General features: G+C 39.2%; 2 protein-coding genes across 16 annotated transcripts in view; one reads left to right on the top strand and one right to left on the bottom strand.

Moving 5' to 3' along the window:
* Positions 1–22,810, bottom strand: part of HBP1 (HMG-box transcription factor 1) — a 30,976-nt gene extending 8,166 nt beyond the window's left edge. Inside the window, exons 1-10 of one of the 15 annotated variants that reach the window (XM_073809558.1) lie at positions 22,785–22,809; positions 17,767–18,003; positions 16,682–16,808; positions 13,320–13,503; positions 10,982–11,210; positions 8,028–8,166; positions 7,352–7,463; positions 7,151–7,263; positions 4,552–4,708; positions 3,736–3,880 (exon numbers count right to left, since the gene is read on the bottom strand). In XM_073809558.1, coding sequence (XP_073665659.1) covers positions 3,736–3,880; positions 4,552–4,708; positions 7,151–7,263; positions 7,352–7,463; positions 8,028–8,166; positions 10,982–11,210; positions 13,320–13,503; positions 16,682–16,759 — 1,157 coding nt within the window. In that variant the 5' untranslated portion in view covers positions 16,760–16,808; positions 17,767–18,003; positions 22,785–22,809. Of the gene's footprint in view, positions 1–3,735; positions 3,881–4,551; positions 4,709–7,150; positions 7,264–7,351; positions 7,464–8,027; positions 8,167–10,981; positions 11,211–13,319; positions 13,504–14,139; positions 14,174–14,729; positions 14,935–15,622; positions 15,695–16,667; positions 16,813–17,766; positions 19,817–19,891; positions 21,966–22,627; positions 22,759–22,784 lie in introns of those variants that run through there. The other 14 variants (XM_073809559.1, XM_073809572.1, XM_073809566.1 and 11 more) reach the window with 14 other exon arrangements.
* LOC141279613 (uncharacterized) lies at positions 20,943–27,106 on the top strand. Its single transcript, XM_073810155.1, has 3 exons — positions 20,943–20,972; positions 21,884–23,400; positions 23,910–27,106. Exons 1-2 carry the CDS (start codon positions 20,943–20,945, stop codon positions 23,267–23,269), a joined length of 1,416 nt encoding a protein of 471 aa, XP_073666256.1. The 3' UTR covers positions 23,270–23,400; positions 23,910–27,106.
* The last annotated feature ends 713 nt before the right edge of the window (positions 27,107–27,819 follow it).

The following is a 27,819-nucleotide window of genomic DNA, read 5'->3' on the forward strand; positions in this document are numbered from 1 at the left end:
CATAAACACGATAGAAACTATAGTGACATTAATTATGTTAAAATAGCAATTATATTAACATGTTACATAATGTTTCATTGTGCAGAAATGAATTAACGTTGCAGGCTTGCTGTCCTTTCAAAGGGTTACTTACAGGCTGGCCCTTGACTAGCATCCGGAACTTGGATTTTGGGAGGGTTCCCATCATACCCACAACTGATAAGAGTGGCTCACTGTTCCTAAACTGTATGTACAAAAAATACGGTTTACCCTAAACACCTGCTTTCCTTTTGGAAGCTTTTGGTATATGCCAGGCAGCCTATGCAACCAGCTCCCAATAAAACCCCTGGTGCTGCGTGTCTAATAATCCTCCTGGTAGATAATGATTCACACGTGTTGTAGCTCACTGCTGGGGGAAATAAGCTTGTCCTGTGTGACTCCACTGGGAGAGGACTCACTGGAAGCCTGGCTTCCCCCAACTTAAGCCCACGTCTTTCCTGTTCACGACTTTGCTTCATATCTTTTCAATGTAAGATATCATAGCTGTGCATATGATTAAGTACTAAATCCTGTGAGCCCTCCCAGTAAATCACTGAACCTGGGGGTGACCTTGAGGATCCCTGGCGTAACTGTATAATGTGTATTTTACATACTATAGAAAGATTATATAAATGTAATTAGATTTATAATTTTATTAGATATATTTCCAAAGAACATCTGATTCCAGACTAATTTTTACTTAACATTATTTCTAAAGATCCATGTTTTAAAATGTATGGCTACGGTTCATTCAACTTCCACTGACAAAAAGAATTCTACTGTATGATTGTATCACACTATATGCATTCAGTCTCCAGTGAATGAGTACTGATACTGTTTCCACGTCATACGCAACACAGCTTGAACTTTACACATCGCCTAGTGCATGTCTACAAGCATTTACTTCTCTACGGTGTACATACAGAGGAATGGAATTGCCGATATTCACTGGCAGACAATAAAGCGAAAGTATCTTCCAAAATTTTTTTATCCATTTGCACTCTCACCAAACATTAGAGGTATCATGGATCTAAATCCTAAGAATACTCTGAGTACTGAACCTTAACAGTGTCTTGTTTTTCAAAAAAGACTGTATAAAAGAGAGTCAAACAGCATTTAGATTCCAATCTTGCAGATGTTTGTTGAGCATATAGCCTGTGCCAGGCCCTGTGCTGGTTGATTTTTTAAAATGTTTTTTAAAAATAGTCTCACTTGGGCTTCCCTGGTGGCACAGTGGTTGAGAGTCCGCCTGCAGATGCAGGTGACACGGGTTCGTGCCCCGGTCCGGGAAGATCCCACATGCCGCGGAGCGGCTGGGCCCGTGAGCCATGGCCACTGAGCCTGCACTCCGCTACGAGGAGAGGCCACAACAGTGAGAGGCCCGCGTACCGCAAAAAAAAAAAAAGAAAAGAAAAAGTCTCACTTATGCTTTCAAAATAAAAAAACATATTAACCTTTTATTTTATTATATTAAACTGAATTTATTTAAAATCTTCAGGCCAGCAGAAATTCTTGAAAATTCTCTACTTAAAGGTCTATGGATTTGATAATTATCTTAAAGAATGGGTCTTGGGGCTTCCCTGGGCGCAGTGATTAAGAATCCGCCTGCCAATACAGGGGACACGGGTTTGAGTCCTGGTCCGGGAAGATCCCACATGCCGCGGAGCAACTAAGCCCGTGCGCCACAACTGCTGAGCCTGCGCTCTAGAGCCTGAGAGCTACAACTACTGAGCCCGTGTGCTACAACTACTGAAGGCTGCATGCCTAGAGCCCATGCTCCGCAACAAGAGAAGCCACTGCAATGAGAAGCCCGCGCACCGCAATGAAGAGTAGCCCCTGCTCGCTGCAACTAGAGAATGCCCATGCACAGCAACAAAGACCCAACGCAGCCAAAACTAAATAAATAAAAGCTAACTTTTTTTCAAAAAGAAGAAAGAATGGGTCTTAAAATCCCAGATATCATATACTTTCTCTGGGTTCCTTCTGGGAGGAGGGTGACCAACTGCCCCCATTTTCCCAGGACTGAAGGGTTTCCAGTGGTGCAGGACTTTCAGTGCTAAAACCAGAAAAGTTCTGCACAAATTCAGACAGTTGGTCAACTTTCTTGAATGTCAGCACACATGGGTCCTTGTCCTATTATACCACTTACTAATAGGGTGATCTCAGGAAAAATCACTTTCCTCTTTAAGTCTTTCTAAATGTCAACTTTTTGCTGTTTTTACAATTTTTAATCCATGCAACTAATGCCCTTGGTCAAAATGAATAGTAAACAAAGACACAGTTAACTAAAGAAAAAGAAAGATACAATTAACAGACTTATGGTCTGGTTCAAAACAACTGGCCAGATTTAGCAAATTTTTCTTTTCTTAACTATCAAAGATGATCTATTTAATTCCTAGACATATAATGTGGTATTTTCCTAATCTTAAATGTTTTATGAAGTCACTTTTCCTACATGACTACTCCATGTAAAAGTCTTTTTTTTTTTGAAGTATAGTTGATTTACAATATTGTGTTAGTTACTGGTATACAGCAAAGCGATTCACTTATATATATATATTTAATATACATATTCTTTTTCAGATTCCTGTCCTTTATAGTTTATTACATACTACCCTGTACTATACAGCAGGACCTTGTTGTTTATTATATATATAGTAATTTATATATTAGTATCTGTTAATATCAAACTCCTAATTTATCCCTCCCTACCCCCCCTTTCCCCTTAGGTAACTATAAGTTTGTTTTCTATTTCTGTGAGTCTAATTCTGTTTTGTAAATAAGTTCATTTGCATCATTTTTTAGATTCCACATATAAGTGATGATATATGGTATTTGTCTTTCTCTGACTCCCTCCACTTAGTATGATAATCTCTAGGTCCATCCATGTTGCTGCAAATGGCATTATTTCATTCTTCGTAAGACTCCTCGAGGGACTTCCCTGGTGGTGCAGTGGTTAAGAATCTGCCTGCCAATGCAGGGGACACAGGTTCGAGCCCTGGTCTGGGAAGATCTCACATGCCGAGGAGCAACTAACCCCGCGCGCCACTACTACTGAACCTGCGCTCTAGAGCCTGCGAGCCACAACTACTGAACCTGCGTGCCACAACTACTGAGCCTGCGCTCTAGAGCCCACAAGCCACAACTACTGAGCCCGCAAGCCACAACTACTGAGCCCACGCACCTACAGCCCGTGCTCCGCAACAAGAGAAGCCACCACAATAAGAAGCCCATGCACCACAAGGAAGGGTAGCCCCTGCTCGCCACAACGAGAGAAAGTCCGCATGCAGCAACGAAGACCCAACTCAGCCAAAAATAAATTAATAATAATTAAAAAACTCGAACTATATTATTTTACTTTAATTACCAAGTATTTATTCATATACAATTGACCCTTGAACACTGTGGGTTTGAACTGCATGGGTCCACTTACACATGGATTTTTTTCAATAGTAACTACTACTCAGTCCACGGTTGGTTGAATCTGTCTAAACAAAGGGCTGGCTGTAAGTTATATGTGGATTTTCGACTGTGTAGAGGGTCAGTGCCCCTAACCCCTGTGTTGTTCAAGGGTCAACTGTACATCCCTCTTCTAAGTAGTCCTTTTATAATTCTCAGATCTTTAAAGGTTTAACCTCCTAAACAGCAATCATTAGGGAGATTAAGAGTAAACTTTAATTTTTTTTCAGAGAGAGAAAAAAAGGAATTCAATATTACCTTTTAAATGTATCAAAAACACCTGAATCATCAAAATTAATGGCATCGGGGTGTCCAGGAGGTAGACATACATCACCAACATGAATTTCACAACATGGAATGCCATGCTGTACCACAGTCAAGCTTGGATAAAATGATGACCAACCTAAAGTTAAAGCAAACTATTGTTACATGAAGGATAGAGATTGACAGAAAGCATCCAAATTATTTATTATATGATAGCTATGTCACTTCTGAGTCTTAAAAAAAGTATGTCATAGATTTGTAACACAAGTCATATATCTTTGCCACAAAGCAAATCCAAGTGTTTTATTTAAACAATGAAAAAGCGCTCCAAAACTAGTTTAACTCAGCATTTTACTAATATATCAAATTCTATCAATCAGCACTTCCATTGACCTACAAGACAGTAAATGATAAATGATGGAGACCGTGAAATAGTCTCTGAATCATTACGTTTGACAGTGTTAATGTGATTCAGGTGTAAAGCATATTTGGCCTCAACCAAAATTCAATTACCAGAATACTCCATTCCCCAAACTATATCAAAACAACAGAGCTTATTATAGTATGCTACATGAATCTACAAGTTCATACCCACAGGAAGTAGAGCTCCACCTGACTACTGCTAAGACATTTAAACATCATTAGGTATTATTATAAGGCACTTCCTATGGTAGTTTTATTTAGTTTGAAAGAAGTTTTCCCTTCAAAACGTTTTTTCTTAATCATCAAATAATTATGCCACAAGACATAAGTATAGATTTAAGAAGCTTTCTTTAAAAAGTTACTACAAATTGAAAATTGAAGCCCTACCTTTATTTTTAACATAGAAAGGGTGGTCCAGTTTACACTCTACAGTAAGTAAACCATCTTCGACTGTACCAGGATCAAAAGTCAACTTCAGTACAGACTCGCCAAATGATATACTTTCTTCATGTGATAACAACTTTAGACCATCAGAACCATAGCCCTGGAAATACATGCATAGAGTAAATAAATTGGCAATGTTCAACTCAACATGGAGTGAAGTTCCTATTATGTGTAAGACTTTGTGGAAAAGGTAAAAATAAACAAGACAGGATCCTTCCCATTAAGGAGCTTTTGACCCAGTAGCGAAGAAAGGCAGATATTACTACAATATAAAGCTGACTGGAGTAAGTGCTTCAATCCAAGTACAAATAATGCTAATGGAGTTTAATAAAGGGAGATATTAACTCCAAGAGAAAAAGATTGGAGGGGCTTTCAATTCCCATTTGAACTGGAATCTAAAAGGAGAATGCAATTTAGAAAGGTACAAGAACCTGCCTTACACCAGGAATAGTTGTGACTAATAACTTCTTTGGAGAGTGCTGAGTATCTGCTAAAAATACAAGATTAGTTCAGAGTTGGGGCAAATAAGACTGCAAAGGAGGGCCCAGTTAGTAAGTAAGTAAAGGGATCTTAAAGACAGGCAAAATGCTTAAACTTTCCTTTGAGAAGGCACTGGGAAGTCAATGAAAATATTTTTATTAATATAATTGTTGATTTTAAGATGATGACAAAGACTACAGATAAAAGGTACCTCTGGTATTCAATTTATTTGAAGATATAACGAGAGAACCCCATTACAGTCTTGAACTGACAAGTGCAGTGGTGGTAGAACCGGGCTGAATTTAAATTCAATCAATATTTATTGAGCACTTAGTACATGCCAGGTGCTAGCCTCTGAAAACACATGATCCCTACCCTTAAATTCACAGAAAAACAAAGGAGACAGACATGCCAACAGCTAGCTACAGTGTCCAGTCAAAGTAACTAATGAAAGAAAAGGATAAATGTAAAAAATCTTTAAGGAAACAGAATGGATCAACTGATTACAAAGAGAGGAAACAGTCAACTTCATTCATGTTTTGAATGAAGCAATCAAGAAAAGGTTTTGAGGACTTCCCTGGTGGTCCAGTGGTTATGAATCTGCCTTCCAATGCAGGGGACACACGTTCGATCCCTGGTCAGGGAACTAAGATCCCACATGCTGCGGGGCAACTAAGCCCGCGCGCTCTGAAGCCCACACGCCACAACTAGAGAGAAGCCCGTGCGATGCAACGAAGAGCACGTGCTGCAACACAGCCAAATAAATACATAAATATTAAAAAAAAAAGAAAGAAAGAAAAAGAAAGATCTTGAATCTGGCAATCAAGAAAGGGTAGTAATACTCTTAAAAGGGGAAAAATGGACCTGGATGGGGAAGAAAAAGGTGAATCCAGTGTTGGCTATACTAGTAACTAGATTACAGAATCTTCTAATTCTTAGAGCTATAAGAATTTAAAGCTAATCCCAGTTCCGTCTTACAGATCAGGAAGGCAATACCCAGTGGGGTTGATAGACTGCCCAAGGGCAGTCATACAAATAGCTGCTGGCAGAGCCAGAAACAGCCCAGCTTTCCTGACTCCAAGAAAGACCAAAGCAGTTTCCACAGACCACCAAGGAGCTGCTGTCGACATTATCATCAGAGAAAAAGTGGTGAAGAGAGTGAGGAAGGGTAGAACCTTATTAACATTCAACATCATGGGCAGACAAGCCACCAGTCCAGACAGACAAGACATCAGAAGGAGAAGCAGGGCACTGCCATGCTACGCAAATCAAGGGTAGACAATCCACTATGTCAAACACTGCAGAAATGTCAAAAAGAACAAGCAGAAGTCTCTTTAGCAATCAAAATAAAACTAGTAACCTTTGAGACGATTTTAGTAGAGCAGCAGAGGCTGAAGTCGGACTACGGTGAACTTCACTATGTAATGCTTACAGCAAGAAGGGGAGACTGAAGGCCGCCAAGTCAGGACTGCTGTTCTCAAGAGACTCACTAGTAGGGGACAGCAGGCGCAGAACAGGAATTTTACACAAGCACACTTCACATGCCCAATTTCTCTGCCCACAATGGAGATGGAGAAATTGAAGATTTCAAAGATAAAGGTTTCATCCAACATTTATCCTACTGCTTGCTGCCCACTACTGCCTTTGCTTATCGACTTAGAAAACACCAGCATTTTAATGGGTCATTTTAAATGTAACTCGATCAATTCTCACTTATCCATAGGAGAATTAACCACTTTGTAGATTACCTAAGGTAAGGCTTTGGTTTGTTTATTTATTCATTTTGTGTTTAATGCCAGTTTAATTTTCCCCAAAATAAAATGTGTAAAAAGTGCTAAGAAATACACTCTTGTTTCCATCTAAGAAAGCTTCATTATAAAGGTAAAACCTAAAGTCGCTTCTCCTCTCCATCGGGCTAAGCAACAGAGTCACAGGAGCTCCTCCCAAAATGTCAAATGTCATTTAAACATGGAAGCAAATGGGAGGATACACCTGCAGATTAATAACAAACCTATGTTCCCTTTTGAAAGACTTGTAAAAGTTTTAAGGATTTTAAATCAACCTTGTGAGTGCCCATCTGGAGATCTTCCTCATTATCGCAGCCTTCAGTTCTAGCAAAATCTTCCACATCCTGCCATTCCTTATTGCTTCCCTTATGAAAACACAGTCGTGTGCCTACAGTTTAAGTAAAAAACAAGTATTAGATATGTGACTACTGTGCTTGCTACACAAATAAACTGTAAAGAATTCAAGCATTTTTTACCTTTCAAAAAACAGTGCCAAGCAGTCGAAGGCCAGGAATTGCACCACCCCAAGTCGTCATCATCCGAGAGGGAGGACATGCAGAAAATACCAGATTCTGACTCACTGCTCGCCTGTGGAAAAAATATTACAAACTTTCTAGGTTTTCTTTTGTAAAATGTATTTTGTTAATCTGTGTCTTCAGACTATCTATCTATCTATCTACCTACCTACCTACCTAGCTACCTACCTACCTAGCTACCTACCTATCTAGCTACCTAGCTAGCTGGCTAGCTATGCCGGGTCTTAGCTGTGGCATGCCGGATCTAGCCCCCCGACCAGAGATCGAACCCAGGCTTCCTGCATTGGGAGCACAGTCTTAACCACTGGATGGCCAGGGAAGTCCCGAGACTTTCTTATTAGTGGATAACTTAATCATTCTAAACTTAGGGGGAAAAATCGCCTTCAAAAACTGAAGTTCTGGGAAGTTTTAGTTAAATGCATGTTCCCACTGGTAACAAACTTTCCTAACAGTTAATAGAGCTGTACATATAACTGAATCCAGATCAGCAGGAGAACAGCGAGAGAGACTATTTCCCATCCGCATGTGCTTCAGAAGAACTGCTTAGAGAGGGAAAGTTCATGTTTTTCAGCTGCTGTACAGATTTCATAAAGTTTAACCTCATGAATAAACTTACCCTTTCATGTCTGACTGGTGTTTGCTCCTTCCAGTGGTGATGAGCGAAGGCTGGCCCACCCTTAGAAGAGGACACCGGTGGAGGGCGCGCATAGGAATGTAAACTTTTGCTAGTAGCTATGATGTGTACAGGAGATGATCTAAAATAAAGAAACTGTTTTAACCACAAAGCAAAGGTCCTTAAAGTAAAGCTTTCCTTTTGGTGAACTTCATATTCATAACACCAATGTTATTACATATAAGACACCTCTGGGAAACACTAATAAAGACATCAGGGTTTCGTCTATAGTATGTTGTTCCTTAACATCTTACCCAAACCCCCTTCACACATTTTAAACACTGTTTTTTTCAGATTAGATAATATACTTTAAATTCCAAACTACTGTTTCATTTACTCATTCACTCATTTTTATATCACTAAGCACATACAAGTGTGCAGTTTCATTCATGAAGGATGATACCCCCTTATGCAGGGCTCCCGATCCCTTTCCCTCTCCTACTGTGATGTGGTCACCAAATCTCGGCCCTCCAAGCTCAACATGACCAACACGGAACTCTTTATCTACCAACCACCTGTATCACTGGGCAGATACAGTGAACTACCTGAAGCTAAAATGTTTAAACTTATTATAGTAGAAAACAGCCTATTTGCAAAGCATCTACGCATAAAGCCAGCTACTTCTGCACCAGGATCACCTTAAAAAAGTAAGTTACCTCTTGCCCCGCTTTCCTGTCAAAAGTCTCTTTACCAGGCAGTGCTCCCTTCAGAGTACACGGGGCTCCCCAGAACACACTAAGATCCTTCCCCCACAAACATATAAGAGGGGTAACAGCAGCAAGCCCATAAAGGACGACCAGTAAGGTATACTGACTCGGGAGTCTGGAAAGCAGCAGAAAGGAAAATTTCAGGGTCTAAGAAGTAAATCTGAATTGTCCCAAATCAGGACAATTCTGAGATGCCAACTAAGGATTTGGTCCTTAACAGAAAAATGTTTACACGTATCTGTACTAATCCTCTTTCTAAAAAGAGGAGGGACATCTTACTTTCCAATTCTTCGCTTATTCTCTGAGAAATCTGATTAGCCCTCATTTTTTTAAACTTAACATTTTTTATTATACCTTCGCAGAAATCAATTTTTAAACGAGGATCCATATATAAAACTGTACGTTGCTTTCACGTTCATAACACTTCTTAAGTAAAAAGCCCTCAAATTTCCATGCATTTTAGCTTACTCTCCAATCAACTTTGGATTTCAAAATACAAATATTTCATCTTTGCCCACTTTCTTCCTTTTATTACACATTTACATCTTTATGAAGTATAAGAGGATGGCCAAACTGCTAAAAATTCCTTAAACTCATTCCTGCCTTCGTGACTAGTAAAAGAAAATGGGTTTATCAGTTCTTCTGTTTAACCATTTAAAAGACAAATAACAATGTAATGTTCTAAAATGTATATGGCCTAAATGTTCCGTAAAAATTAATATGCTGCATGTGCCTGAATCACTAACACCATGGTCTCTTCATCCCGCTATCTATGCAGGGATAATACAAATTTTACCTGTCCTCAAGCCCTTGGTACTGTACAGTTACAACTTCAGACATCCCAAGTTCAATAACTAACACAGTTTAACACTCTACAAGAAGTCACGAGAACAGCACTGACTGTCAGAAGGCAGGCAAGACAGCAGAGCGCGACTCTTGCTCTTGTTCCCTAGGGAGAAGGGAAGCGTAGAAAACGCCGCAGAGAGTAATCTACATCTTTAGGGAGCTACTCCTTTACTTTTTTTTTTTTAACATTAATTTTCTTCTGAGGGTTTTACTCAACTTTCCATGAACTAAATTATTAATCCTCATGAGCTTACTGTGAAAAATGAAAAGTACTCTCTCTAAACTAAAATCGGGGAAAAAAGAAAGTCCAATAGTAAAATCAGAGTTTTTTTTTTTTAATTGTAAAGCAATTTTTCACTTTTTGACTATTAAGATTACAATGAAAACTGGGACAATAAAGGAAGTAATACTTTGAAAGGCAACTTTTCATCCTTGTGGAACTCTTCATGGATTAAACTGAAGTTAATTAAATTGAATTTGCTCTAATCAAAACCAATGACCTTGCTGAATAGAAGAAAAACAGCGTAACTTGCTGGGCTTCACACCTAACAAGTTTATTCTTTAGCAAAGAACTATACTAACTTAGGAACACTACCAAAATTCAGTTATTCCTACATCACCTATTATGGACTCTGGTCTACCCACTCACATGAGTGCAAACCTGTGTATTTTTTTCTCTTCCCTACAAACAATGATATTTATCTATGTCTTTTTACATAGCCAATTTTATAATTTGGGGTATAATTAATAAAATATTATCCATTTAGGTATCTCTAGGAATATTAGTTGGAAGCTTCCATAATTTCATAGCACCATTAATTCATTTTCTTAAACTCTGGTCTGGTTATATGAAACAGTGGTTTCTACCAATGGGAGTCTACTTTTGTAAGTTCAACATTTTAATATTAGCAAACATAAATAACATAAGGCCACATACACTGTGGAAAAAAATAAACCTAGACCAAAAGGAACCAAACTCAAGGTTGATAAAAGTTTAAAATATGTCTATTTTAATTATGATTCCTTAGACATATATAATTTTCATCTCTCTAAATAGAAATATATAATAAAAGTATTCTTGGTCTGATGTATTTTTTTGATGACTTTAAACCATTTACAAATATTTTTGACTCTGCTGTTCTCTTATCACTTTTATCTAATTCTCAAAATATGAAATCATGACATTGGGTGAAACAGCTCTTTGATTATTTTAAGACAAAGAGCTTAATTCTAATGACTTTGATAAACCACTCATGAGATGGTCAAGATTACTTTTAACTCTAGGAAAAAAAAGCATTTTGTCATGATAAAAGTTTTCAATTAAAATACAGCCAATGTTCCCACCTGTTGTAAAATGAGCACTGCATAAGTGGACTTTGTGGACTGGTGGCGATATTTGCTAATTCTGTTAGCCAATCCACCTCATTTTCACGGTAAGTGTTTTCTGATATTTCTGAGGTATTTTGGTTCCAAGATGGTCTTGGATATTCTTGATGTGACACATCTGAACTTAGCTGGTATATGGCAGATTGAGTAGGATCACTCTGAACAGCCTGAAGTTCAGGAAGATCATCTGCAAATAAGCACACTCGAAATTATAAGAAGGAAATTACTAATACAGGGAACAATTCTACAATCACACCTGGAAGACAGGTCCTCAAATTTAGCTAATTAATTTTGTGAGAGGAAACGTGTAAATTCTAAATGTTTTCTTGAATGAAAACAAGTTTCAACTGAAAAAAAAAATGACATCTTATACATTTAAGGGCCAACAGAGTCTGACAGAAAAGTAAACCTAGCAAATGTAAATGGATTAATGACTTCACTACTCAAACCATGTAACTACCACAACTGTTCACCAACTGTTCTGTTTGTGTTTTCTGACTTTTTCCCCCAGTTTTTTATAGCTCACCTGGGAATAATCCATATACCACTGAGACATTTTTATGTTAACATGTTAGAGGAAAAAGGCGTTTAATGGGTACACAGATGTACTTATTGTTCACACACTTGAACCTGTTCAACAAGATTACTGCAATATATGAAAACAACAATTTTCAAAGATGAAACCTAGATCATATTATATATTTTCAGGTACTACTTGTTAGACTTTATCTATGCTAAATTATTTCTTTTTAATGAGAAAGTCTGAACTCAGTAATATTTACTACTTATTTTTTTCCAGAAAGTGTGTTCCCGAAAGGTAGTTCATGACAAGACTCTCAGCTACCCAAGAAAGAAAACTAGAAATAGTACCCAAGGACCACTCATGTACATGCCAAGGCTATGAACACTGTAAGATAGACTGAATTCTAAAAAATTGAATTAAAAATTAAAGAAAAAGAAAGGAGGGGAGAAAAAGCATCTTGCAGGCCTTAAAGAAGAAAAACCACCACCAAAACAGCCCTCTTTGAAACACATACCTACAAACTCTACAGATCCACTGGGTCTCTTCAATATATGTCAAAAAACTCTTCCAGTCTTGAGAGTTCTCCTAAACTGTCACTATAAAAGTACATACTCCTAATTCCTATTCAGGGGAATATCCCAGAATAGCTCACTAAAACAGAAATGTCTTACAAGTACTGATTCAAGACACCTATTCATAAAAGTGACTAGAAGGTATCCCCCCCTTCACAGAGCAGCTAAAATATCACACCAACTTAAGACAATTCCACTCTGTAATTCTCATGGTGGTGGAGCCGTTTCCCTTCCCTCACTGCCAACACTGTTCTTTGACTATCTTTATTTACTGTAAAGGGTTCATTTCTGTCTTTCAAGTTACGGAAACTACTTTTAAACTGAAGTCATGAAGGGTGGTACAAGTTTTTGACCCCCTGAGCCCTAGGTTCCTGATTTCCTCCTGAAACCTAAAATGTGACAATGGAAGAATCAACTACCTGATTGAACTGGGGCTTCTTGCTCAATAGTAACCACTCCTCAATGAATATTCGGGCCCAGCAATCTCTTAGCATTCAAACAGGTTATGTCCCAAGACCTTTAAGATCTCCAAATTTCCAAAGAAGACTCCAGCATATAACCTCCTTTACTTCATCATTTATAAAATGAGGACACTCACATCTCAGGTTTTTGGGAACATCAGAGAGAAATGCATATTAAATGGGAACAAAGCCAAGATCACTCTTCACCTGTTCACTGTCTCCAACAGCGAGCTCAAAGCAATACGATTCAGAGTCATACCTCAACAAACCTACACACTTCTACAGGTCACGTATCTTTGGAGTAGCTCAGCAGTAGTGATAATCACAAATGTCAGATCCTCAAATTTCAAGGGTCCACTGTAATTTCCCCATCATACCAACAAACCAGGCGTGAATAGTGGCCAGCATAATTTGCTGAGCTCACATGGATATTTCAAAAGTAACATCTTTTGAAAAGCCACACAGCAAGGTTTTCATAAGGTGTTCAAAGGCTCATCTTTATCCACAAAGGCAGTTTAGTTTGAAAATTTGTAAATGAGTCTCTATGATAACCATAAATAGCCCCAAGTTAGGTTGGTTTTAAGTAATACTTCACAAGCAATAATAAGAGAACACTGAAAACTTCTGATGTACAAAAACTTGACATACTTTTTATCAGTTCAAGGTAGGTGGAAAAGCTAGCTAAACATGAAAATTAATCTGAATCTCAGTGAGATTCCTAAGAACTTCATTTTGTTTACCAAGCTCCATGTGCTCATCACAAGAGTTGTATCCAGGTGAGGATGGCAAATTTTCATTACACTGCAGCAACTCCAATGAGTCATTCATTCCTGAAGCTCTCTTGTCCATTACTAGCAGGAGTTTCTGTACTGCATTAGGCACCTGATTTGTCTTCACTTCCCACACCATGTTATGGTGCTCCGACTTAAAAATAATATAAGAAAAAAATGTCAAGTCATGTGATTTGGAAATAATGTAAGTATAAAATACTGTAAGTATAAAGTCAATCAGAGACATCACAATGTTGTATCTTTAATCACACATTGCTATCTGTATCCCCCTCAAAACCTTTAGACATGGACGACTGAAGGTCTATTCTATTTTGCACATTTTTTGGAAGATTCTATTTTAATTTCTCTAGTATTTATCAACTGTGTTCATTATTTTGTTTTCTCATCTTCTGAAAGTGAACAAGTTTAACGAACTTAAAATTACAGTCTCTAACGAATATTTTTAAAAGTTTCTTGGGACTTCCCCAGCAGTCCAGTGGTTAAGACTCTGGACTTCCACTGCAGCGGTCGCGGGTTCGATCCCTGGCCAGGGAACTAAAATCCCTCAAGCCGCGTGGCAGGGCCAAAACAAAACAAAACACAAAAAACAAAACAGACAAAAAAATAAAATAGAAAAGAGTTTCTTAAAATGGCCATATACTATACTTCTTATAAAAATAAAAATGTTTTCTTAATGAGAATTTGGGACCTAACCATACTAAAAAGATACCTGACCTTCTGAATAGGCTACAATTTTTACAAAGATTAATAATATAAAATGTGGTTATACCTTTTACACTCTTGCCTTTGGACGATGATCAAATCTGTTATTTAACATGGGTGACAGAAGCAGCAAGATTTCTTGATTTCTCACTACTCCAAATCTCATTTTTTAGATGTTCTAATGAGTTAATATGAAATACACAAAAAATTCTAACATAGTTTTTTTTCCTCAAAATAAAACAAAATATACTGCTCTTAAAAGTCAACAAAAGTCAGGAACTCCCTGGCAGTCAAGTGGTTTGGATATGGCGCTAACTACTACCGGGGTTAGCCGAGGCCTGAGTTCGATCCCTGGTCAGGAAACTAAGATCCCGTGGTGTGACCAAAAAAAAAAAGTACCATAAAAGTCAGGTACCCTAGCCCAGGATGATCAAAAAATGCAGTGAAAGGACATTTATACCAGAGCTTTCTAAGCCATGTCATAATCACCAACAAACACTGACAGATTTTTTTCTACAAAGGCTTTTCCAATGAACTTTTAAATCATGAAATGTTATCCTGACTATAAAATATATGACCACTGTGGAAAAAAATGAAAAAAGCTTTTCTTAAAAAATAAAAGGAATATAATAATTATCTCTCTTTTAAAAAATTTACTTTTTATTTATTTATGGCCGCGTTGGGTCTTCGTTGCTGAGCGTGGGCTTTCTCTAGTTGCGGCGAGCGGGCTTCTCATTGCGGTGGCTTCTCTTGCTGCAGGGCACGGGCTCTAGGCACGCAGGCTTCCGTAGTTGTGGCTCACGGACTTAGCTGCTCTGTGGTATGTGGGATCTTCCTGGACCAGGGCTCGAACCCGTGTCCCCTGCATTGGCAGGTAGATTCTTAACCACTGTGCCACCGGGGGAGCCCCTATAATAATTATTTCTAATCCCACCAACCCGAGTTAGATACTGTGACATTTTGATGTACTATCTTACAATCCAATCTCTTTTTCATGCACAGACCTACGTTTTACCTAAATAAAATCATTTATTTTTCTTCATACTTCATATTATATATATTAATAGTTGAGACCTTTTCCTTAACATAAGTTCATAAGCACTTTCCTATGTCATTAATTTTTTCAAAGATCTATTTTAAATAGTTAAATAATATACATCATCAGGATGTACCAAAATTTATTTATCCCTCCTACTGCTAAACATATTCCCAGTTTTTCCAATCTTCTAAATAACAGTGAATTTACATTCTTTTTTTTTAAGTATTTGCTTATATCTGGTTATTTCTTTAGATTCCCAGAGACAGATTAGTAGTCGGATGGCAATTAAACATCTTAAGGCTTTTGACACATACAGCCAAACTGACCACTGCCTTACTTTATTTCTAATATTTTATTTCAGATGCCTTCTGCCTGTACTCCTCAAATATTACCCATTTCTTGGGCACTTAGAGCCTTACACAATACCGACTGTGAGATGTAGTATGGAGTAGTGAAAAGGGCACTGGGGTAGGTGGAAGGAAACAGGTTTGATACCAGCTTAATCACTTACTAAGTCACTAAAGTGACTGAGCTTCAATATCTCCATCTGAAAACAGGGCTAATGACTCCTGCTCTTTTCTTCCTAGAGCAGTTGTGAGGATGAAATGAAACAAAGTGAGTAAAAAAAAAAAAAAAAAAAAATGTAAAATGACTTTAAAAAAAACTTTTTTATCCCTAGACTGACATAGGGCAATATTATGCATACTATGGGCACTTCATGTTCTAAACAGGATAGTTATTGAAAACAGTTAACAACAGGAGACCAGACAACTAGCTATTCAGCTTCGGTAATTTCCTCCCTGGGAAATCTGACAAGTTATCCAACACATCTCAATAAAAAGTCACAGATCATACCACTACTTTAAGCAAATAACAGTTTATCTAAAAGATGTTTGAAGCATTCCCAACAAATGAACACTTTTCCAGTAGGTACAAGCTATTATGTAGTGATTAATCACAGTCTTATGATATAGTTACAGCAAATCTGCTAGGGTATAACAAATAATTTCCTACAAAATTGGTGGCTACAAGAGATATGGTAACACAAATCGACTTCTCAAGCGTAAGTAGCCAAATCCTGATTCTGAGCCTCCACCTTCTCGTTGCAAAAGCCAAGCAAACTTAGCTTGATCTGAGATTCTCGACCCTAGTGGCACACAGAACCATGTCTGCTTCAAACCAGTGATGCCCAGGCCCCACCTTCCTTCTGAAGCAAGTGGTTTATTTGGTCTGGGGTACAACCCTGGTGCACTGGTTTTTACTTGTTTTCTTTCAAAAGAACCCCTGGTGTGTTGTGAGACCCAGCAGGCTAAAAATGACTGCCACATTCCTTTTTATGTAAATATATGTGTGTGCATATATATATTCATTTATTTAATACATATTATGTACAAGGCACTATACTAGGTGCATCGATGAACAGCTTATCATGAATCTCAAGGAATCTTCACTTTAGTGGAAAGATATAAGCAAATGATCATAGTTCTACAAAGCCAGGGCTTGGCTATGAATGGGTAAAAAAGAAGGATGGGAGGCTCCCAATGAGAGAAACTCACACGAGCAAACTCACACAGTTAGCAAAGGACTGGATGAAATCAGAAGAACATAGAAGCCAGTAGGCAGGATGGCCTTTGTGTCTCCTGGTCATCCATCAATACTAAGGCTGGAAAGGCAGACTGGGATCAGAATCTTCAATCCTAATTTAGGAAAACTGGTTAGTTGGTTTGTTTTTTGTAGACAAGGGTAAGTAAGGACTTCGACAGTAGACTACTGAGGTCATATTATATTTGCTACTTGCCAGCTATGTGCCCTGGACAATTTATTTAAAATCTTTATGACTTGTTTGTAAAATGTAAATAATAAAAGCATCTGTATAGGTTGTTGTAAAAACTCAGTGAACTCATAAATGTCAAAAGCTTACAGTAGTGCCTAACAGAGCAAATTCTCAATGTAGACTGGCCAGTATTATTATTAGCAACTAGCAGACAATGGGAACCACTGCATACTTTTGAACAGAGGTCTAACATGATCAGAACCACTTTAAACATTTTTTTGAGTCTATTTAAAAAACCATACTGAAACACGGTATGAGTCTGCAGGAACATCTATAACAAATATTTAAGGGAGAGTGTATTAAGAGTAGAGTATATTCACATTCCCAATTTCTGTCTATGCCACTCGCTCCCAGCCTCCTTTGAGAGTTCTCATGAGGGACTTCCCTGGTGGTCCAGTGGTTAAGACTCTGAGCTTCCACTGCAGGGGGCCTGTCAACGGGAAGATCCCGCATGCCCTGCCTTGTGGCCAGAAAGTCCTCATGAAAGAAACGGTAATTGGTAGTATCAGTGCAGACTCCTTGTTTAGTAATGCCCCAAACATGAGAGAAACTAGTTATTCTGTGTAAGTTCTTGGAACAATCAATATTAAGTTTAGATGGCAGATTTTAACCCTTCCCATAGAAAACTTTTCAACATCTTAAGTACGGAGAACACAATTCATCATCCTGACTTAGTGACTCAAACTCCGTATCAACATCTGTACATGCCTCATATACAGATGTGACCGGCCTAAGTCAGCCCAAGTTGTAATCTTAAACTTGAAAAATTTCTCACTTTTCCCCTTTATTATGAAATTCAGAGTTGCGATATTCATGTATACCTGTCCTCAGAGCTCTCCTTACGGGTAGGAAGCAGAGCTGCAGTTAGTTTGTGGTGTCCTCCCCCTCCCTCTGCAGAGCCCTTTGGTTTTCTCATTCTTCCCAGATAGGTTCGCTCTCCGCCTCAGCAGGTCCCAGGTGCCCGGTCACCATTCACTCTGCATTCATATCTCCTTGCAACTTCTAGCATTTCTTCAGCACTGTGTCTTAGTAAGCTACCAACATCTCATCACAATACTCTTTAAATGAAGTTGGAAAAAAACATTTTAGTTTCAAAGCAAGTAACAAAAGGGACCAAATAGGGCTTCCCTGGTGGCGCAGTGGTTGGGAGTCCGCCTGCCGATGCAGGGGACGCGGGTTCGTGCCCTGGTCTGGGAGGATCCCACATGCCGCGGAGCGGGTGGGCCCGTGAGCCATGGCCGCTGAGCCTGCGCGTCCGGAGCCTGTGCTCCACAACGGGAGAGGCCACAGCGGTGAGAGGCCCGCGTACCGCAAAACCAAAAGGGACCAAATAAATATTTGTTGAACTTGAGTTCTATGTGTTTTCACGTCTCATTGCTCAAGACTATCAAAAGTCTGGTCTTGAGATAGTGGAAGTTTTCCTTCTGTAAACCTCCTGTACAGTAAACGGGAGCCTAGACTTCAAGTCAACAGACTTGAAGTTCACCTGCTAGCCAGGTAACCTGGGGCAGGTCGCTTAATCTCAAGGTGCCTCTACTTATCTCACAGGGCTATTGTGAGAATTAAATAAAATACATGAAACCAAAATTCAAGCCCATACACAAACGTAAGCTTTTTGTCTCTCAGTTTTCTGTCAAATTATAGTATTGGGGGGAAACAAGGCCTCTGATACCCTAAAGGAACACCAGAAGAGTCCGTACTCAAAAATAACTCCCCACATACACCAATTTAGATATTCATTATGATAAACAAGCTCCTCTTTCAAATTTCTCCTGGTAGAGCTAACGCTATTGTTCATTCATGCTTTTGAATACCACTTTGGTATTACAGGATTGGACATAGCTCATCTTGTGTTTAGTTAACTCTGTACATGTCAACTCTTCACTAGATCTGTGAATTCTCAAAAAGGAAGAGTAAAATTCTCCAGCAGTTGTACTTTGAAATGTCATGTTCAATATTACAAATTTTTATTTTATTGAGTGGGGATGAGAAGGCCCTACTGCATTTGTTTTGCAAACTTTCAGAAGTAAATATCCACAAAATCTTAGGAAGAGATGCCTAAAAATAGCCAAGTCTCACTGAATGAAAAAGAAGGAAATTAGGTTTTACTAAATGTCTACCTACTATGTGCCAAGCATTTCCACATACTTCATTTAATTTTGTATAAACTTCAAAACAGCTCTGAACAAAGTATTACTCTGGATGAGGAAGCACTTCCCTGGAGGCCCAGTGGTTAAGATTCTGCCCTCCCACTGCAGGGGGCACAGGTTTGATCCCTGGGTCAGGGAACTAAGATCCCGCATGCCGTGCAGCACAGCCAAGAAAAAATATATATATAATAATAATATTCTGGATGAGAAAAACAGGGCTCTAATAACTGAATGGGACCATTTTCTCTTCAAAAAAAAAAAAAAAAGAAGAAACTGAGAAAAAGGACAAAAGGGATAGACCAACATAAGTTAGACATCTAATTTCAACTACGTTCAAGTGCCAATTCTTCCCTGACTCCTCATCTTTCCATCCTCATTATGGACATCAAGGAAAGGATCTTCTACATGCCCTCCCTTAATCCTGAAGAACTTCTATATCAAGCTCAAACTGTTTGTGGGGAGAAGGTGAAGAGACAGTAATTTGTAATTACTTTATAACTCTAACATGAGGAACTGAAGTGGTATTTAAAATGGATTACATAATTCCAAGCTAAAAGAAGCCTCCATAACAAACTATATTAAACATAACTTTCTACACCAAAAGCAGTCGAAGTCTTAATGTAGTTCTTTCAGAATATTTCCAATGAAACTTCAAACAAAAGATTTCAGAGAAATGTTTCTACAACTCTAGTTTGCCACAGTGCTGAGGTAAAAAAAAAAAAAAAAAAAAAAACCCACACCCCAACAGTAGGTGGTATTCTTTCCATAAAATATATTACTGTAGAGCATCACTTACCATCTATATGACTCTGAACAGTTGAACTTCTATGCCTCAGTTTTCTTCTTTCTAAATGGGACCAGCACCTGTCTACCTTTCATAGTTATTGGAAGTATATAAGACACTACATCACACACCCTTACCTGGTTCCAAAGCATTCTCCTACCAATCAGTCGCCCAGTGCCAAATACATCTACATAAGCTCTTATTAATTTTGTGCTGACTTGACACAAAATACTGAAATTGATGAAGATAACAGCAAACCCCTAACACACCACTACAAGCTATCCACAAACCTGTTAAAAAGAGTACTGTCAATTCACATAGTACTTAAGATGAGTCACTGTATGAAAAAACCTTTAAATCATATATGAAAGAATTCTTACATGAAATTTATTTTCCCAAACTTGACTGTAACCGTAAAAAATTTCACATTACGTATAACAACTTGTGGAAGAAGCTTTTCTAAACTACTACCAGTAACTTCTAAAAATTCAATCAACTATATTATAGAAGAAAATTATTTTTCTATTTTGTCTACAGAAAAGGACAGTGTAAACTATGATATGAAATACCAAAGTAAATGCAGATCAAAATATGACAGTATATGACTATTACTGATGGGTCAGGCATAAACAAGAATATACAGAATATCATTGTTAATAAAGAATATCACTTTTCCTCAATTTTGTGATATACAAACGTATTTGTCAGCTTAAAAAAATTTGTTGTGATTTCTCATTCTAGATAAAAGTTCGCCTTCATACTCAAAAGATAATACATGTAAAATACCTGGCATTGTCTCATTAACATGGTACTAACTTATCATAATTTATGGCAAAAAAAGTACTAATATTTTCATTTTAAACAGAAATACAGCAGACCAGCTAGCAATTCTCCCTCAAGGGCCTTCAAGGTCTAGTTTATTCATTCATAAAGCCCGTTAGCCTTCATCACAGAGCATTTGGATAGTGAGGAAAACGTCCAAAGAAATTAAAATACAGCGGAGGAGACAACTCTTAAAGCGACAGTACCATGTTTGAAGTCTGAGAAGCAAGCACTGTGAAACATGGGAAATCTTGGGAAATCCCGGGAGAAGGTAACTTTTAAAATAACATATGCAGTAGAAGTTTGAGAAGTGAACAAGGGGGAAGAGTTTTCCAGGCTGAAAAAGGTAATGGGGCTTATGAAATTAAATAAAATGGAAACTAGAAAGTGAAATCAAAATTTCATTCTGTAAATAATATATTAGTCAAGTTAGAATAAACAGAAACTATTGTTTTAAAGTACTTTGCTATAAAGTGGCTAAACGGCTTCCTCAAAAGTATAAAGTAGCTCAAAAACTTAATGAGTGTATTTAATTCTTTTGAATATAATTCAAATTTCCTTAAAACTTTGTCAACAATTACCTGCTCAGCAAGAACTAAGTAGTTTAATCATGGAAACTCAACAGTTGACCCTAACACTCTCGTTAGCAAGCCAAAGCAGAAAATATCAAAAACAATAACAAAAAGCAACGACGGAAAGAACTAGAAGTACATCACAAATGTAGATCATTATCAATAGTTAAACAATAGAAAAGTATTTACAAATGTTAAAATTATTTTAATTCTCAAAAGGTAACTTTAATTTCAAGACCACTGCTGGGAATCACCTGTTATTGCTAGTTAGAGGGAAATAAACCTAAAGCACTTAGTCTAAATTGTTGGTAGGACGCCAACACTTTGCAGTATATACACAACTCCCTTTTACCCTCCTCCCTTCTTAGCATCACTGGCTCACAGAGCTAAAGAGTCTTTGAGTATCTCCCTGCAGCCACAGCTCCTTTTACAAAAGATTCTTGCTGAAAACTCCTAAAGAATGAACTCTAGATGGTGTAGAACGCACCGCGGAAAGCGAAATCCCCTAGACTGCGTGTAGCGTTAGAAGAAGCTACAAAAACCGGGCCCCGACTCTCGATTTTGCCTGGATTATTTGTTTTGTTTTAATCTGCCTGGGGCAGCAGTATAGGTTGGAAGGCGGAGACTGGAATCGCCTGCCAAGCCTCGCTCTCGGTCACACAGAGGCAGTGCCTCCCGGTTCACGCCAAGTCCATCCCCCACCCTCTTTCGCCATTCATCGCGTTCCCCTCCCCTCCCCCCATCATGTGACCGCAGCCTGGACTCCAGGCTTGTTTTTCCCCTCAGCTCAGCCCCACCGCGCAGGCGCCAAGGAGCCCATTCATTCGAACTGCGTAACAATGAGCCCCAGGGCCCAGCGGCTCCGCGAGCTTCCCAGCTCGACCCGAGCCCCTCTCGGCCCCTAAAGAGGCGGCGCCTCACGGCAGTCCCCCACCCGCGGCCGGCCGCCCACCCCGGGCCAACCTCCGACCCTCCGCCCACTCGCGAGGAGTTGAAGTCAAACTTTCCGGGGCAGCCCCGGCGCCGCGTCGGCCCCCTTCCCCCGCCCAGGCCCGCCCCATCTCCGCACCCGGCTCGGCCACCCACCGCGCCACCCTGCCCGGAGCACCGTCCTCGCCTACGCCTCCCAGCCCCCGCCCCGAGACCCCCACGGGCCGCGCCGCCGCGAAGCCCAGGTGAGCTTGCGGGAAGCGCCGGTCCGGTGGGTTCGCCTCGGGCAGATATCGGACGGTTAACTGCCCCCGCCGTGAGGAAGAGGAGCGCCGACCCGAGCTCGCCCGGCCGCCCGATACCCTCGGGATCCTGCCCCTCCCTTCCCCACCCCCACCCCTTCCCGAACAGAAAGACAACAAACCCGTCGCGGAGTGCGGGCAGCCCCGGCGCGGGCCGCCCTGGCCGCGACAACACCACCAGCAACTCGTGTACCCCTCTCCGACTGACGCCGGCTTCCCCGGCGCACGTTAATGCTCCCGCCGCCACTCTTAGTCCTCAACCGAAACTTTCCTACTTACCAAACCCGTCGCCATTACCAAGTCTTTCAAGCTTCGTCTTCCCCCTCCCCTCAAACCCCCGGAGGTTGAGCCTCCTCCCAGCTCCTTCGCCCTCTTATTGGTCTGTGGAACTGCCATTCGATTCTTCCCCTTTCCCATTGGGTGATACCGTGTTCCGTCTCGGGGGGCGGGCTTGTATTGACTTTTGTGTTGTGTTTAGTGGAGAAGATGGCGTGTCAATCACTAGGGTGAGCGCTTCGGATTGGATTGCTGCCGAGACTGCCGGGACCCGAGCCAAACTTTGCCCGCGAAATGGATTGTGGGTTTGTAGTCTCGGCCTAGCTGCGTTCCTCTTAGGAACTGCACGTCGGAGGAAACGATTGGACTACATATCCCAGAAGCGCATGCACAGTACAGGCTTGATAGTAAACAAGAGTCATAGGGACACGTGTATCAGCTCGTTTGTTTTGGTGTCTGGGACAAAAGGGAGGGGGCGGAGGAAGTGAGTGTTTTAGAGCTTTGGCCTTTTCTCTTCCTCTGCTAGCACTTGAGAGCCGCCCCAAACCTCTCGCAGCACCCATTCCGGGCCATAAACAGCCAGAGTCGCTCGCTGCTCAAAGTTTGGCAGGAGGCCAAGGTATTGTTTTAGTGCGAGGGGAAGGAGATGACTGCACAAGCGGAAGCAGCGCTGCCTCGTGGGGGACCCAGTCACCCACAAATCACGGCCCCAGGCATAGTGGGGATAATAAAGGTGGTGCTGGGCTCCAGTGGGAAGACTTAGCATTATTTTATCCTGAGCCTGGCCTCGCCCCTCCCGGGACAGCAGCTTGAGATTTCTCTGCCAACTCTGTTCAGTTCACCCGAGATTTTTTGAATGCCGTCTACGTGCCAGGCACCGAGAGGCTTGGGGATGAACTGTGAGAGAGAAGCTCGGGGTCTGGAGAATTTACAAAGCTCGGGACGGGAGGGGCGAGGGGCGATTACTACTGACTTTGGAATTAAGGGAAGTCAAAGCGATATTTTCCATATTGACCAGCTTGCTCGTTGTTTAAGGTAATCAGAGGGGTATAATGTGTGACTTAAACATTTGTGAATTGTTATCTGAATTTCCTTGGTGAGTTTTTGTTAACCAGTTTTTCTCTCCAGAGGTCTTCCCATTGATGAAAGAAGAATGTCTTCCCACTTCGTTTTCACTAGGAGTTCCTCAAGTTACTAATGCTCTGACTCACCCGAGGAGGATGGCTTCTCTGGCTTTATAGTTACCTTCACTTTAAATAAGGCTGTCCAGTCCCTAGTCTATAATTGATGTTTTTACCATTCCCATTACAAAGGCATTATTCACCTTTTTTCTTTTGAACCTTTAGTGTTTAACCATTTAAGCTATGCTTTAGGTTTTATATCTTTAGATCACTATATGTATGCTTAAAATTAAGGGCAGGAAACATATTAGTGAGAAATCTATAAAGTCAAACTTTTGGAAAGGAGCCTTAAATCATAGCTGGTTATTCCTTTAAACCCCCTACATTTCCTGAATTTTTAAATCTATCTGAAACCCACATAACAAATCTGGAAATCCAAAATAACTTTCCCATATTGCAACAAGTTTCCAAATTCTCTTAGGGATTCCCTGTTCAAATCCTTCAATAGAAATTATGGAATAGTCTTCCCTACCATGTGATCAAAGATTCACTTTCTGTGTTCACAAATAGTAATCAAACATTTTTTTGTAATTCAGAGGACCAATAAAATGCCTAAATTTTTCCCTGAGTAAAAAGGACAAGATTTGTATTTACAATCATTCAGAGATTAATGGAGTGACCCCAGGACTCGAATGTGGCCCTGCTGTTCTGTGTATTTTTATTTTCTTCCCCTTTTTTTTTTAACAGTGGAGGGTCATTGTGCCCCAGAATTGAAAAATTGAAAATATGAACTCCAGTGTTTAATTTCTTGACAGAAAGAAAAATCCATGGAATTCCCCTGATTACTGAAAACTAAAATCTGAGCTATTTATGAGTAACTCCCTCCAGGAAACTAAAAAGCTTTCCCTCCCTGAAAAATGAACTCTCAAGAGCTGGTGCCACTCCTTTCTCCCCTTCACTGTATAAACCATGAGATCTACTTTTGGCTGAACCTTAACTTATTTTAAAAGGTTTTTTAATTGAAAGCGTTTACTAAAAGCCTTAGTGGAGGTATTTTTATTTGTGGAATAAATGGGATGATGTGAAGAATAACTTCACCTACAGAAGATGGCAAGAATAACTTCACCTACAGATCAAGCTGTTGTACATTATTAGAAATGATTATCTTTTAATAGCCCTGTAAAGGTTTTTCTATCCATTCATTCAAAAATATTTATTCAGTGCCTACTATTGGTTGACCACTGTGCTAGTTGATAAGGATACAAAGATATAAAATATTTTCACATACTCTCGTTTTTGTCCAAGTCATTAAATAGAAGAGTAAAATTCTCATAGTTCAGTCACAACTGATTAAATATCAGTGTTAGAATCTCTATACCTCTAAGTGGACAATTAGTCCTGTCTTCTGACTCTCCTGGGAAACTAAATGCCTAGATTAGTACCTTATGTATATTTAACAGGAACATCATCATTCATTCTTGGATGGCTAACAAAACCAGCCGACTCCTAAGCCAGAACAAAGATCAAAGTACAAAACCAGTAAGATCTCTTTAGAAATCTTTACATATGTAAATTCTACTCTTTCACTAAAACAGATATAAAGAATTTTTTATCACTAATATATTATTTATATATAATAAAATATAAAATGAGGTTTATATTTTATATAATGGATATAAAATCTTTATATATATATAAAGAACATCTGTTCATAAGACACTTCCATGATAAAACTGACATTAAAAAATTAGTTTCTTTAAATAGCACCTACTTTTGGTTAGACAGATATGATATACACACACACATATTACACATAAACTATGCCCAGATAGGTCAAGAAGTTGTCTACTAACATCCAAATGTCTTTTCAGCAGTTTGTAAAATACTTGTCTTTATAAAGAAACATCAAGTTCTAGTTTGTTAGTTAAAAAAAAAAACTAGATAAATCCTATTTAGGGGTGAAATTAAACAATGTATTTCCCTGGATTCCACCACATCTGGTACACCAATGACTACTGTGCTGGACTAAGAAAGGTAGGAGATAAAGCACATGGCACTGCTTAAATATTTAAAATATTGCTGTTGGGGGAATACCCTGGTTGCGCAGTGGTTAGGTCTCTAAGCTTTCCACTACCCCGCACTCCACGCCCCTCCCTCTTCCCCAAGCCTCTCGGTGCGGCCAAAAAAAAAAAAAAAAATCGCTCTTCAAAATGTTAAAAGGTAATGAAATCATTCAAATCAAGTACTCAAATTAGAAAATGGAGCACATAGATGGACTAAAATAGTTAAGTGCCCAAACTTTTCAGGTAGTATCTTTCTTGGCAGATTATTTAAACTCTTATACAAATATCCTTCCATATATCTTAGTATACTTTATTAAATGAGCTAATTTTATAATTATCTTAGTTCAAAGTACTCAGGTAAACTCAAATTGTAAGGAATTGCCTGGGAATTAAATGATGAGGGCCCTTTCAGGACTGAGAAATATGTCTTTTGTGTTTGTAATTTTTGATGCAATTAAAAGTTTAGATTTTCCTCACATGACCATAAAGCAAGACCTTTCTTCAGTGGGTGACATAACGCAATCACCATTAGGAGGAAGAATCAAGGATTGTTGAAACACACAGATAACAGAGAACAGAGTAGTGGTTACTAGAGGGAAAGGGGCGCGGTGGGGGGAGGGAAAAATGGGTTAAGCGGATCAACTGTATGGTGACAGATGGAAACTAAATTTTTGGTGGTGAGCACGCTGTAGTGTATTCCGAAGTAGAAATAGGTTGTACATATGAAACATATAATGTTATAAACCAATGTTACCGCAATAAAAAATTTAAAAAGAAGAATTGTTGGGTTTCTGAGATAGGTAGGGTTTCTGGCTGGGATACCTGTGGTGTGTCAGTGGATTGTCAATGCTGTTGACAGAGATAGGGAATGTTGGAAAAAACAGAGATGGGCACTGGGAGAAGGGGAAAGGATGGGGTCAAGTTCAGATGATGAGCTCCCTGTGCAGGCAGGAAATTTTTGTACCCAGTTCCTGTAAGTAGCTGAACGTATTTGTCTGGCGTTTAGGACAGCCAAGTCTAGAGAAATAAACGTGGGTGTCCTCAGCCCTCAAAAAGTTTTTGTAAGTTGTGCAATTTAGTATTACTGAAAATGTATTAGAGAAGGCAACAATTCTATTAAAAAAATTTTTTTGGATGTGGACCATTTTTAAAGTCTTTATTGAATTTGTTACTATATATATATATATATTTTTTTTTTAATGTTTTGGTTTATTGGCCAAGAGGTATGTGGGATCTTAGCTCCCCAACCAGGGATTGAACCCGCACTCCCTGCATTGGAAGGCGAAGTCTTAACCACTGGACCACCAGGGAAGTCCTGCAACAATTCTATTTAATCCCACTTCCACTTCATAAAATCAAGAAGCAGAAATGTAACGGTTTTCATCTGCTCAAAGGACAGTTCTCAGGTCTTTCATTGCAAATTTTCTAGAATTCCTGTATCTGAACTGTTTAACACAAACTTCCACACATTTTCTTTTATGTCTGTTTGGTATCCTAGGCCTTTCTCTATGTATTGATACTTTTAGTTGCCAGTAAGATGTAGCTCATTTTAGAGACAACTCTGATAAGCAATTAAGATCATAGGAGTAATATATATTTAAATGTGCTACACTTAACATTTTTGCTTACATTTAGCTCCCCCCAAATTCACATTATTTCATCCTTCCATATTTCTTATGCATCTTTCTGTCTGGTCCATATCGTATGCATCGTTTTGTCCAGGCATAGATACCTGCTGAACAGGTGAATAAAAGGAGAAAATAAGCAGCATGAATTTTCTTATTAGTATATAGTGTATCATATGTTATGCTGTAGGTTATATGTTGTTTTGAATGTTGACCCCGTTAAAAAGCT

The sequence above is a fragment of the Tursiops truncatus genome, chromosome 9 (genome assembly GCF_011762595.2).
Source record: "Tursiops truncatus isolate mTurTru1 chromosome 9, mTurTru1.mat.Y, whole genome shotgun sequence".
Taxonomy (NCBI): Eukaryota; Metazoa; Chordata; class Mammalia; order Artiodactyla; family Delphinidae; genus Tursiops; species Tursiops truncatus.

Bases quoted from the DNA above. Each gene is read 5' to 3' on its own strand.
- LOC141279613 (XM_073810155.1), top strand. From the start codon at position 20,943: ATGGGAAATCTTGGGAAATCCCGGGAGAAG. The intron at 20,973-21,883 runs GTAACTTTTAAA...GCAGCAGTATAG, and splicing joins TTGGGAAATCCCGGGAGAAG to GTTGGAAGGCGGAGACTGGA.